This window comes from Phalacrocorax carbo, chromosome 2 (genome assembly GCF_963921805.1).
Source record: "Phalacrocorax carbo chromosome 2, bPhaCar2.1, whole genome shotgun sequence".
NCBI lineage: Eukaryota > Metazoa > Chordata > Aves > Suliformes > Phalacrocoracidae > Phalacrocorax > Phalacrocorax carbo.
The window spans coordinates 13,501,896-13,515,212 of record NC_087514.1 but is presented as its reverse complement, the minus strand read 5'-3'; the positions used below and the strand labels follow the sequence as shown (position 1 = coordinate 13,515,212).

Here is a 13,317-nt window from a genome sequence, read left to right as displayed (position 1 = left end):
TCAAAAATGTGGCATTGCTACATGCTGTTTCTTTCATCACTATTTGCTATTTTGGGCCAGACTCTAAAATATGATTGTTTCCCCTGAGAAGGAAATTAAAGATGTAGCTTGTGGGAGCCATTAAGAGCTAACTGTTAACAGTTGGCCATGAAAGATCAAGACTTCAACAATTACATAGGTTTTTTTAAAAAAACTCTAGGTGCAGTATGGTGTCAGGACTAGTGACAGGAAGGAGTTTGATCGAGACTGTGAAGAGCAAAAGTTGTGATCTGAGGAATGTTTCTGGTTCCTTATTTCCACACTGTCACTCTGGTTCAGGGTCTCCAACAGTCATCTTGGGGAATGCGGTCAGCAAACCACCCCCACAGGCCCGTTGAAAATCAGTGACAGCCAAGGTGGAGATCAAGTTAAGGAAAAAAGACGTTATTTCCTTTACTGCATTTCCAATGTCATAGACATTAAAATGTAAATTTTCAATACAATTTTTCTTCCTCCTGTGCTTGCCTTTGCCATATAACCAATACACCAATGGTGGGGTAAGCTGCTCACATGCAGTCCTTATTTTAAAGTCTTTTTAAGACTTGTGCTGGTTTTTAAGTGCAAGACTGTTAATGATCAAAACTATTCTGTGATTAAAATAAAGCAGACAAAAACCCTCAAAAGGATGATTCATTTTTTTATTAATACCCTCCCAAACAATACAGATAAAAGAAAAAATTCTGCATAGTACACAAATGATTGGACAAACACATTAGAAAGAAACAAAGAAAACGAAAACATACGTAAGAAACGAAACACACAAGAAGGATTGCACAGCTGGGCATTTGGTATTACCAGATGTTGTGGATGTGAGGTGACAACACAACAGCAAGGTATCATGCCACATATTTTCTAGCAACTGATATAAATTTTATTCTCATAAAATTGAACTTTGCTTATCCTAGTCTCATTATTTTTAAAAATAAATCTGTCAAATTAACTGCGAGAAATATTCTATACTGGTTTGAAGAGGCATACATCTCCAAAACAGGCTACTGCGTTGCTTTTACTTAAATATATTTATCACCAACAATATAATCACTTTTATGTGATATATAATTTTCTCCAGGTAGCTAGAAAACTATTTACAACTTAATTCAACTACAAGCCACCTAACCTACAGCTAACAATTTATATAAAAATGCAACTCATCGGTATCAAGACGACTGTCATTATTACAAGCAAGACTAAACTTTATCTTAGAAAGTTACAGTAGTAAATCTTGCTTTGTTTCAAGTTAGGTTTTTTTAAAAGGCAAAAATATGCCATAGCAAAAGTTCTTACGTTTGTGGAGTGTTTCTTCCACATACTTTCTTTAGGTTAAGTCTATGAAAGCCACTTGAGATGCTATCGGGTAATTAAAAAAAAATTACCTCTGAACTTGATTGAGAGGTTTCTAAACCTCACATACATCAAATGAGGTTTTAAAACCTTTATGTACTATGCAGTGGACACAACACCACAGACTACCTCAGAAAAATGTATTCCCACAAGCTAGAAAACTATGACAAAAATCAAGTTTTCGATTGTTTTCTTTTAAAAGAGAGGCACTGAAATTATCTGGGAGGTGTTCAGATCTACAGCATTGCAAAGGTAATCACAGCAGTATGTCACATAAAAAAATATATATGAAGGATGAAAATATCAACTAAAAGCAGTTAAAGTACTTTATTTGAGCTTTCTTAACAATTTTTAAGAAATATTTGTTTAATATATGTATAAATATATATGAAGAAGTAATCTACATTGAATTATGAGCAGGTAACAACATGCAAATAAAAGAAAACACAACAGAAGTCAAGTATGCTGAAATCAAGTATCACTGAGCATAACTGAAGGCTGTAATTTCTTTCTTCATTTCCTAATAAGAAAAAAGAGAAAGTAGCAGTCAGCATGAATTAAAGCTTAAGAACCCTGTTTATTTCTTCATAAAAAGAATAAAGAATCCATACATATGTACACCACCACAACGTCTTTCTATACCCACTGTGGGGTCCTGACCCGGGGACCTGACTAATGTCGAGGGTCTGCTGAAGATGGAAATGCCATGATGAGGCCAAGGTGAGGGGTGGAACTAGGTGAAGACTTAGTGGTCAGCCCTTGCTTATGCTTAGCCCCCAGCCCCAGCTGTGCAGACTCTGGTAACGTGCCTCTGCCGCTCCCTACATGGCTTATCAGGTGCCAGAAAATTAGGCCTAAACTTATGTCAAGAGCCTGGACAGTTTCTAACAGAACACTCTGGGGGAAGTATTTAAACCAAATCAAGATGCTGTCACCCACTCACAACCAAACACTAATCACAAGCATAACTCGTGGTTGTGGGTTTAGTTGTGTGGCTCCTTTAAATTATAGACAAGTGAAATGTTTTTGCTGAACCATGAGGCCTTCCTCCCTCCTCACCCCTCATTTATCTACTCAAACAACCCCTGTTCAGCTCCGAGAGTCGTAGCAGGGTGTGCTGCGGCCATTAAGACTCTGGGTACAAAGATATGTGGGGACTAAGCGCTTCACATCAGCTATAAAATCAGAGAATGGGAGTAACTTGGTGGAGCCCCCTCTCAGCAAGCCTGAGACCCCCACCACCTTTGACTTTGCCACAGACTACTGGAAGACTTAACAGGTCGTATTCCTCTTCTCCCCAATTTAATTTAGCTTGCCCTACCAATTTCTGTCTCATTATTATGTATTGGGCTTACTGTATAGGTTAAAATAACTTGTTTAAGGACAGTGGAAAATATAATAAAATTGTGGTATATGTTAACCACCTGGCATCTCATCAGTGAAGCACGCTAACAGACAAAATCTGTCTCACAATCCAGGAACAGTGCATGACACCCACTAGCTTCAAATGCACCCTTCGGCATCCAAAACAGAGTGTATCCAGAGACTATGGATCAGTCTCAACATTGATTTCAACAGTTCCTGAAAAACCATGACTAAATGCTGTAAATGCTTCTGCACTCTGAATAATTACTTGTTAAAGTCTATCTCTTCATGCAGTAGAGCTTGGTCCTGATGGACTTGCACAATCACTCTGAATAGGGGGTATTTTTTTGTTAAAGTTAAAGGTAGAAGTAGAAAACAAAGAAATCGAGTCCCCTTTAATTTAGGCATTAAAAGTTAACTCACCAATGGTCACAAGCCCTGAGATAACATAAAGAAATCCCTTCTCGTGCTAAAACACGTCATTATACTAGATGAGAGAAGGGCTAATTTTTCAGAAATGGCCTCCCTGAATCCAAATAATCCTCACTGTTGCACAATCAGAACAGCACATCCGTTCTAACTCATTATCAGATGTGGAAGAAGAGATTGAGATGACCAGGGCCAAAGAGAAGAGGCTTCCTCATTTTTAAGGCAGACCGAGAGGCATAAAGAATTTTATCTATTCTCAGGCACAAGCAGCTCTAAGACAAATGGATTTGAGGATCTTGAGTCTGGAGACTGAATATCCAGCATATCTAAATTGATTCAATACTGGGAACACCTGACTGGGACCATGGGCGCCTCTGGAAGATTTCTCTTGAGTTCTGACAACTTGGAAATCCTCTCTTACAGGAAGAGATCAGAGAATCTGACTCATTAGTATTAAACCGGGGTAGGCAGGAATCTCCCCGTATGCCAAATTAAAGATGCTTGAGCCGTGTTAGTTAAAAAAGGATTATGGTGAGGCTAGAGAAAAGTCTCAACCTCTTGTTATGTTTCATAATTAATTGCTTTTCAAGAATGGAGTGACCGCTATACGAAGTATTACCACATCTGACTGCCTGTAAGGGGAGAAAGGAAGTGACAGACTGTGTCAAGCACCCTCCCGGCATAGTCCCCCACCCCTAAAAAGGTTCTGGAGGAGGACTATTGACAGAGCAAGGTTAACTGTTTTGAGAGGGCTGTGTGGGTGGACCCATTGTCTTAAAGTTCAAGCCTTTTCCTGCTGAAACTGCCAACAATTATCCCAAATACAACAATGGTTTTGCAATATGGATAAATGTCTTCCAGACTGAAATGAAAAAGTCTTGTAACACAGGCAACTAAGCAGTAAAGAGTAATGCTGAACGAGTGTGATGTCCAGAGCGCACACATACCTACGCATAGCACGCATGTGTAACAGCGATAGAAAGTGCTGTAAGACCAAAAAATTTACCTTTACTAATTCAGCTTTGTCGTAATTTTCCCGGTGTTGGTAAATGCACTGACTCAGAAGAGCATATAGTTTTTCCAAGCAAAATATATTGAAGTTCTTAGTCATTGCAGTGACAACACCCAACAGTTGCTGAAGAAAAAAAAAGGAAATGACACAGTAGCGTGAGATACTCTGAATAGGCTCTGTATGTTTTCAGAAGCTAAACAATAACAACACAAGTGGCATCCTACTTTCTTATATTGTTAAATAAAATATGAGTGACACTTCAGAGAACAGATTAAATATCTCACAAGCTTTAACTGGAGAAAATGAGTTAATTTTTCATATTTCAGAGAAGAGGGAGGCTTACATTTCAGGCAATATTTTATTACCATCAATCTATCACATCAACGATCATAATTGCGAATCAACTCCTTCCAGAACAGCAGGGAATGACACGATCCACTTTGTTGTAGAGTTGCTGCCACAGCAAAGCCACTGTTGCATTTCATTAGAGAAACTGTTGCTGCAATGCAGGGTCCCATAAAATGTACCTTTGGAAGCCAGGCTACAGATCTTGTAGATAGAGCTGTGCCAGCTGGAAACAGAAGCATCCTTAGGTGTTTGTCCATATCCATTAGCTGAACATGTACCGTGCCTACAGCTCTGCTGGCAGAACGCACTGCTCCGGTGTCTGAAGCAGATCAGTTAGCTCTTACCTTTAAAGTGAAGAGCGGACAAACTACCAGAGTAACTCTGCCTCTAGCAGATTACCAGTCTCTCACACCACTGTTTCTGCTACCAAAGATGTGAATGTGATAACCTCTAAGAAAGCAGCAGTAACAAGCTAGTGGCAGCACCTTCTTCCACTGCTGTGGCTGTTCCGTACCTGTGTGTTGTGTGAGGCTGTGAAGATGTAGCTTACGAGCGCAGCCACACCAGGTGCGGAAACACAAGTGTCATTCAGGGCATGGTTTAGTAGGCATGGTGGTGTTGGGTTGACAGTTGGACTTGATGATCCTAGAGGTCTTTTCCAACCTTAATGATTCTAGGTTGAATTATTTCACAAGCTATATATCCTTCCCATAAATTGTTTTCAACAGCATTGGTTAACATCCAACTTAATTTACAACTGTACATGTAGCAAGAAAGTGTCATACTTCAGTACTAATGAAATGGAAATTAGACTTACTTTGAGCTCACAGTAATCCACAATCACTGGCTGTGTGAGAATTTCCGGTCCTTTCTTGACACCTGCCCCCTGTTGCTCTTCTACCTGAGAATGTCTTGCACGAGTCGTACGCTGCACCCACGAACCTGGAATGACACAAATTTCTTAAGTCAGGATTTCTGTTTATCTGGAATACAGCATCAGTGAAGTGTCCTGTACCTGGAGTACAGGCTGTCTCTGCAATGAGGGAGGCAGTCCTGTTACCATTTTTTCACTGAGAAATGCTTGAATTTTATTTCTGGCAAAAGTCACTGCCCCATAAAAATTAGAAACTCGGACACAAAAAAAGCACTAGAGAAAAAGGCAGGGTAAAAACAGGAAACAAAAATAGTCAGGTTGTTATTACAGCTCTGCATGGTAAAACTCCAAAGTAATTTAGCTTAGGGAACACATCTTACATTGCAAACAGTAGGACATAAATCTTCTATTCTGCATGGGACTCTGGGTCCACACTGCGTCACTACTGGGAAGATACTAATACAATAAAAGAAAGTCAGTGATTGTTTTTCAGTTAGGTACCATTTGAAAAACAAACTTCAGAATCTGCAGCAAACCATGAGTTTGGCTAGCAGAACTAGAGGGGCAGCATCATTATGTGAGAAACACTGCGTGCTGGTTTTAGAGATACAAGAGAAATAACAGAATGGAATTAAATAAGGCTAAAACCTAAGAAATAGTGTAATCTTTCTGAGGAAGAACAAGGTGCTAAATGACCTGTTTGACCTTTCATTTACCATTTGACTCTCCTTCCTCAGAACTTTCTGCTCTTTGGCAGTGTGACATTTCACTCTCCTTTCTTAGGCCTGAACGTTCAGGAAGTACGACACTCTTCTTTTCAGAAGCAGACTTTGCCACAAGGAGAACTCTCTCATTTTCTGCCCCAGATGTGTTTTCATTCCCATTTTTCTGCCGTTCTTGAAGTACATTTTCATTTTCTTCCACAGAGGAATCCTGTATGGACTCAACTTCAGTACGATCTGTGTTAGCAACATGTTTTACTGGATGCTCTTCATCACTCTCTACTTCGTTTTGGTCTTCTGGAACTGTATTCTCTTTATTGAACTGAAAATTCCTCCTCTTTGTTGTAATACCCGATGACCCTTTGTTCTTTCTGCGTTTTCTTTTTGACTTATCTACAAAGACATATCAGAAAAAGTAATCCAAAACACTACCAAAACACTTCTTCCTTCAAAATCCAGCATCCTCATCTTACTTGACTTAGACTGAAAATGATCAAAGGAGCTCAAGTACCATTGTCTTTCTCCCTACATACATCTAGAGAAAGAGTTGCAAGTTAACGACGTTGATTTATTAGATTTTAAGAAGCCAGCTACAAAATTTCATTCACAAAACCATCAGCTTCGAGATTTTGTGAGCAGAAAATTCTTACTTTAGATAGGAACTATTACTGCAAAGCAATAGCTGAAGTTGCTCACTATCTTATTACATGAACTAATATAGATGAACAACTGATGAACTAATATAGATGAGTGATCTGTGAACCTGACAGGGAGTCGCGAGAGGTTTGCTCCCTTCCAGAAGCTAAGATCCAAGACATCACAGAGGGGGCCACAACTCGTCAAGAGCACAGATTACTATCTGCCGCTACTCTTCCATGTTGGGCACACATGACGCTACAAGCCAGAGCCTGGGCAGAACTAAGGAAGACTATAAAGCCCTGGGGGAGCAAGTGAAAAATACTGGTGCCCAAGTCATCTTCTTACCCACTGGAGAAGTGATTCTGTGAACAACAGAATGATTCTGTGAGCAACAGAAAAGTGTTTGGAGATGAGCCCTTCTTCAAATCTGTTACAAGTTTTAAATTCAAAAGCTAAACACACTGTGGGTGGAGTTATAGACAATTTTAAGGGAATATTTGCTGGAGAAAAAAAATTGTCCTTTAAGACTTACTCCTCATATGCTTTCTGATTCGGTCAACCTTGTTTAAAACAAACTTGGTGGTTTTGCCTTCCAGAAAAACCCACCATTCTTTGTGTGTTCATTCACAGAGCAGTGCACAAAGCCCATGAGTGAAGTCAATGGCAAAATTCCCAGTCATGCCAGTGAGACGAGGAAACTTCACACCATGTCATGTGTGTCTTACAATGTAAAACAAACCACTGCACTTCAATTTCATAACGGTATTGAATGAATGACCTCTGGATTTATCTCACATTTTGAAGCACATTTTAAAAGTGTAATGTCTCTGGCATGAAGAACCAGGCATCACAGAAACCTGTTGTGTCACAAGAACCGAGAAGGTATCGGTGACTGTAGCACCTTCTCCAAGAAAGTCAGAATAAAACACAACTTGCCATTACAGCAGGGTGTACTGGCATCTACAGGCACTGCTGGTATCTTCAGTTTTTCATCAGACTTTGGGTCTGTTTTCTTACACCCAGGAACAGAGTTCTGCTTTGGCATTACGTGGTAGTAGGATGGAGCATACTTCGAAGAGGTACAACCTTGCAATAAAGAACAGATAGCAAAGAATTGCATCTTGCATTGTTGGTTACAAATACTGAGACAAGTTTAAAAATCCTTAGCGTCAAAAACATACCTCTGTTCTCACGAGAATCTTTAATTTCTTCACAGCGTTCTTCAAAATCTTCATCCATTTCTTCCCTCACTATGGCATATGCAGTGTCTCTCAAAGTACAAGCTCTGTGCCTAATGAGACGATCTGAAATTTTACAGTCAGAATTGAATATTTTCTACCAGCCAGTGAAATCCTTTATTTTGATTACTTAGAAAGATTTTGCTCTTTTTATAGGTAGGTTCTGAAAAGTTACCTCAGTGAATATTTTCAGCATAACAACCTAAAGGTTAATTATTGAAGCAAAAGCACTAGTTACTGATCAACACTTCTATCACAATTTCATGCCCAAGTAATTTAGTGCTACAACATTTACAGCCTGGCAAGAAATGCTGTCTGTGGATGTTTAAAATTATCTAATCCCAAGTCTACTATCCACAGATGACATTTATCAATTTATACATTTCAAATTTTTCCAAACTGGGGATAAAAACATATCCTCACCTCCAGGGTCTTTATCTGGGTTATACTCTAAAGCATTGCTACAGATCAGGTCAATGTCTTTTAGAAAATCTCTTGCAGTTAGGTACTGGTGTAAGTCAATTTTAGAGAGAATTGCCGAAAGGTCCATGGGCTGTTTAATAACTGTGCCATAGTCGGGTACCTACAAATGAAATATACGTGCTCAGAGATTTAACACAGAATCTACCAACATTAAATATTTTAATAAAGCCAAATTAAGGACTTCTTAAAATCCTCAAATGTTTGTGACACATCCAAAGATGCAGAAATTAACCAGTTAGTTACCTGAAAATAGAAGGGCTGTTTCAACTGGCTTTGAAGAGACAGACCGTAAGTGGGGAAAAAAAGAAGCAGGGAGGTCAGAAGCATGTGTGGACAGAGAAGGGAACAGATACCCAGAGTGGGATTCATTTCACTTTGCTTCAGAAAATTACAGCAAAGAAACCTTTCTCGGTGAAGTCGCCAGAGATTCTCTTTGTTGTTGGCAGCAAGAAAAAGGCTGCAGGAATTGCACTTTTGAAGTGTCTGTCCTAGACATCTACTTTAGAATCAGATAACTGGACCCAGAGGTGCTGATTTCTTTACTTGGACTATAAAAGAAGCCTAATGACCAGTTTAGATGAAGACATCTCTGTTTAGATTATTCACATCTCAGAAACTAGAAGTGAACAGAAAGACAAGTCAGTGGGGAACAGAGGAAGGGGACAAGTGGGGAACAAGTCCTTAGGGGAACAGGACTTTGCTGAAATGCAAAGCTATATTAAAACTACAACTGACTTCGAAGTATATGCCCCTGGCTTAGACATATTCAATAAATTAAATGAGAAAAAGAGACATAGTAAGTGTATGGGAGGACGAAGAAACCACATGGCTCTTACGGTTGATCTTATACTGAGGATCCCCAGATGAAACAGAATAGAATCTTACATTTTTTTAAAAAACCTGCTGCTTCTACTCCTGCTCTCACAGAAACTATCAACAGCTTTAGGCTTTATCAAAACATTCCTAGAGAGAGTGTTTATAAAGAAAGAGATATCTCTGCTTTTCAGCGCTGTAACATGCCTTTCCCTGAGTGAACTGTATTGACATTCGGTCTAACTGGCAGTTGGGCTGGATGACCGTTGTAGGTCCCTTCCAAGTGAAATCATCTACAGCAAATAACAGACACCCGAGAGCCTCAAGGAGTCAGCAAAAGTAAAAGCAAAGTTCACTTCCTGCTTCTTGAAAAATCAGAATAGTACAGTCCTAAAAACAATGATAAACCCTCCTATAAAGAGCACAAAAAACTGAGAAATACAAACACAGACGGATTATGAATACATGCAGATAAAATGGTATTGCAGATCAACAATAATTTACCTCCTCTGGGTCAACAGGCTTCGTAAATGCTTTGAAACGTCTGTCAACGGCAAGTCTATGAGTCACATCCCTTAAGAAAATCCTAAGTTCTCGTAATGTATCCTCCTCCTGCTCCTCCAGCCGTCTTGCTTCTTCCTCCGTCAGCTGTCGAGGCTTAGGCGGTGGTGCTACAGGCAGTACTTCCAACGTCTGCCAAGCTTAAGTTAATCAGAAACTTTTAGTCACAGAATCACAGGTTGGAAGGGACCTCAGGGATTTTCTAGTCCAACCTTTCTAGGAAGAGCACAGTCTAGACAAGATGGCCCAGCACCCTGTCCAGACGACTCTTTAAAGTGTCCAATGTGGCCGAGTCAACCACTTCCCTGGGGAGATTATTCCAATGGTTGACTCTTCTCACTGTGAAAAATTTCCCTCTCGTATCCAATCAGAATCTCCCCAAGAACAACTTGTGTCCATTCCCCCTTGTCCTCTCCATGGGACTCCATGTGAAAAGGGAGTCTCCATCTTCTTTGTAGCTACCCCTTAAGTCCTGGTACATGGTGATGAGATCCCCTCTAAGCCTCCTTTTCTCAAGGCTGAACAAACCCAGCTCTCCCAGCCTATCCTCATATGGCAGCTTCCCAGTCCTTTGATCATCTTGGTGGCCCTTCTCTGGACCCCTTCCAACCTGTCCACATCTTTTTTGTAGAGTGGGGACCAGAACTGTACACAGGACTCCAGGTGTGGCCTGACAAGCACTGAGTGGGATAATGACTTCTTTCTCTCTGCTGGTGATGCCCTTTTTGATGCAAGCCAGCATCCTGTTGGCCTTCTTGGCCGCAGCAGCACACTGTTCGCCCATGTTTTGCTTCCTGTCCACGAGGACCCCCAGGTCCCTTTTGACAGAGCTGCTCTCCAGCCAGGTGGATCCCAGTCTGTGCTGCACTCCCGGATTATGTTTCCCCATGTGCAAGACCTTACACTTGTCCTTGTTGAACTTCATAAGGTTCTTGCTGGCCCACTCCTCCAGCCTATCCAGATCTTTCTGCAGAGCAGCTCTCCCTTCTGGAATGTCTACTTCCCCACTCAACTTGGTATGATCTGCAAACTTCATCAGGCTACACTTGATCCCGTTATCCAGATCACTTATGAAGATATTGAATAACATTGGGCTCAATATCGATCCCTGGGGGACTCCACTAGTGACAGGTTGCCACTTGGAAAAGGAGCTATTTACCACCACCCTTTGGGTGTGGCCTGTCAGCCAGTTCCCCACCCACTGCACAGACCACTTGTCTAGGCCATAACGCATCAATTTCTCCAGGTACTTAAATACAAGCATATGAAAAATCATTGATAGAAAACTACCACCAAAGCAAATACTGTACAGCTATTAACTTACAGTTAGCAAAATTTTGTATGTAGAATATCCTCACCTGCACTGTTTTTTGATGGAGGAGGTTTAGCAGCTTGATTCATAATTAAGTCCTCAAAAAACTTTCTTCTTTCGTCACTGTTAGGCAACTGGATTTTGAAAACTTCATAATCATTCATAAATAATTCTGTTATCTAAAGCATGAGCAGAAAAGATATTTCAGATATAAGGCAACACAAATTCATATTCTACTCCAAAAAGATGAGCACCTTTCTAAATTAAACAATCATCTGGATAAGACAAACTGTGAAAAGTTATCTTCTTGGCCTTAAAAGGCTCTATTTTCATAGATGATCAAGGCAAATTAAAATATCTTCTCTAAGGATCACCTCTAGAGTTAAAGCTCAGGGACCATTATATCATACACTGATAAAGTGGTGACAATCACCACCTCCAAGACTGCTTGTTTTGTATTCACCTGCCTTGCAGTCTTAGTTTCAATCTTTATGGAGGCTATAGAGGAAACAGGCAGGGTCTGGGAGACAAGTGCAGGCTTTCTGGTTAGGTGTTGCTTTCTTTTTAAGTAATTTCAATGAGGTATCTGAAGTTGCACACTTCCAAGTTTTACTCCATTTTTCAATATCTACTACCAAAAGGTACGGAAGGAATTTCAATACTTAATTTTAGAAGGAATTTATTAACAGTATAAAAACTTCTGTAGAAGTTAATCCCTTTCAAAGCATTTGATGATAAACACATCTAGGTAACCCCACCCTCCCACCCAGTAACTGGGACAAAATAATCAGAGCAGCATATTCACATTTTTAACATCTACCTTTAATGCACACTCTTAGATGTCTAGAAAGCTAAGCATGTACTCTTACTGAATTTTATTAAGGAATACAACTAAAAATTGATTTCCAGGTTACTTAAACAGAAGTTGGAACTTAGCTTTCTAATTTGTATCACCTATATGAATAGGAATTTTAAAAAATTATTTAAATCTGAAATTACATTCCATCATTAACAGTGTGACCACTGTACTTTCTCAGTAAAAGTATCTTTCACTTTTCAGTAAAAATATCTTTTTCCCATTTACATTTCAAGCACCATATATTCTTGACTAAGTACATGCCTAACCATCTTGAAGATGGAATTATTGTCTGAAGTAAATTTATACAGCTGTCTAATAAGCATGAGTGTGAGGAGGGGGAAAAAGTTGGGTCAAAGTCAACTTCCTTACTCAGAAAACACTTTAGACAAATGCTTTCAGCATTGTTTTGTCTAAGCAAATTTTAAGAGACCTAATTAGGGTTAGGGTGCTTGAGTAATAACAGCATGAATTTGCTTAAGAGTACACAGTACTCCAGTGCTTAAAGGATTTATAAATTAGCAAGAAATGGAAAAAAAAGTAAAAAAAGAATCAACAGAAATGGAAAAAAAAGTAAGAAAAGAATCAACAGAAATACCTCTTTCTGGAGACCTGAGTAACACACATCAGATGTTGCAAGCAGCAAAACTGGAGCAAATGCTGGAATGTTCTGCAGTAGTGTTGTAAAAGTAGCTTTCAATGTCGCTCCAACAGCGTCCCACCACAAATGGATATGTGGGATATAAATTATACTTGGTGCTGTTCTTTGAGCTTCTTGCATCAGCTGGTAAAATGAAAGCTCGGATAAGAAAACGAAACCATGCAGAATAGGCTAATAAATTACTACGTATCAGTTGAACTATCTTATGAAATGGAGTACGTGAAGCCAAAATGTAAAAAAAAAAACCAAAACAACAAACCCCACAACAAAAGAACAACTCCTTAGCATAATGTAAAATTTTCACTTTGACTCAAATATAGACATTAGTATGCAGACAGAAGCAGACCTGAATCTCTGCCTGAGTTCAAAACTACTTAGGTGTAAGAGAACTCCTGAAGAGCTTCACAACTCCGCTGGTATGGTGGAGTGCCTGAGAAAACAAGACTAACCCTTCAGCCAGATGTATTAGTCTGGGTAGATCGCCACCCGACCGCAACTACACCATTTTCAATTGAGAGTGGGCACATATCCAAGTCAGTCTGGAGCACAGTGTGAACAAAGACCTATACGAAAAGATGAAGCTGACGCTGTAAAAGAAGCCCGCCTACAATTCCTAATTTCAAG

General features: G+C 39.7%; 1 protein-coding gene across 2 annotated transcripts in view; it reads right to left on the bottom strand.

Moving 5' to 3' along the window:
• Positions 1-663: 663 nt before the first annotated feature.
• The window catches only part of ATAD2 (ATPase family AAA domain containing 2), a 41,506-nt gene continuing 28,852 nt past the window's right edge, over positions 664-13,317 (bottom strand). For both annotated transcript variants that reach the window (XM_064442130.1, XM_064442131.1), the window contains 10 exons: positions 12,631-12,816; positions 11,223-11,355; positions 9,808-10,004; positions 8,431-8,590; positions 7,951-8,073; positions 7,706-7,855; positions 6,125-6,523; positions 5,352-5,476; positions 4,181-4,309; positions 664-1,900 (listed from right to left, as the gene is read on the bottom strand). In XM_064442130.1, the coding sequence (XP_064298200.1) occupies positions 1,859-1,900; positions 4,181-4,309; positions 5,352-5,476; positions 6,125-6,523; positions 7,706-7,855; positions 7,951-8,073; positions 8,431-8,590; positions 9,808-10,004; positions 11,223-11,355; positions 12,631-12,816 (1,644 nt within the window). In that variant the 3' untranslated portion in view covers positions 664-1,858. The remainder of the gene's footprint in view (positions 1,901-4,180; positions 4,310-5,351; positions 5,477-6,124; positions 6,524-7,705; positions 7,856-7,950; positions 8,074-8,430; positions 8,591-9,807; positions 10,005-11,222; positions 11,356-12,630; positions 12,817-13,317) is intronic.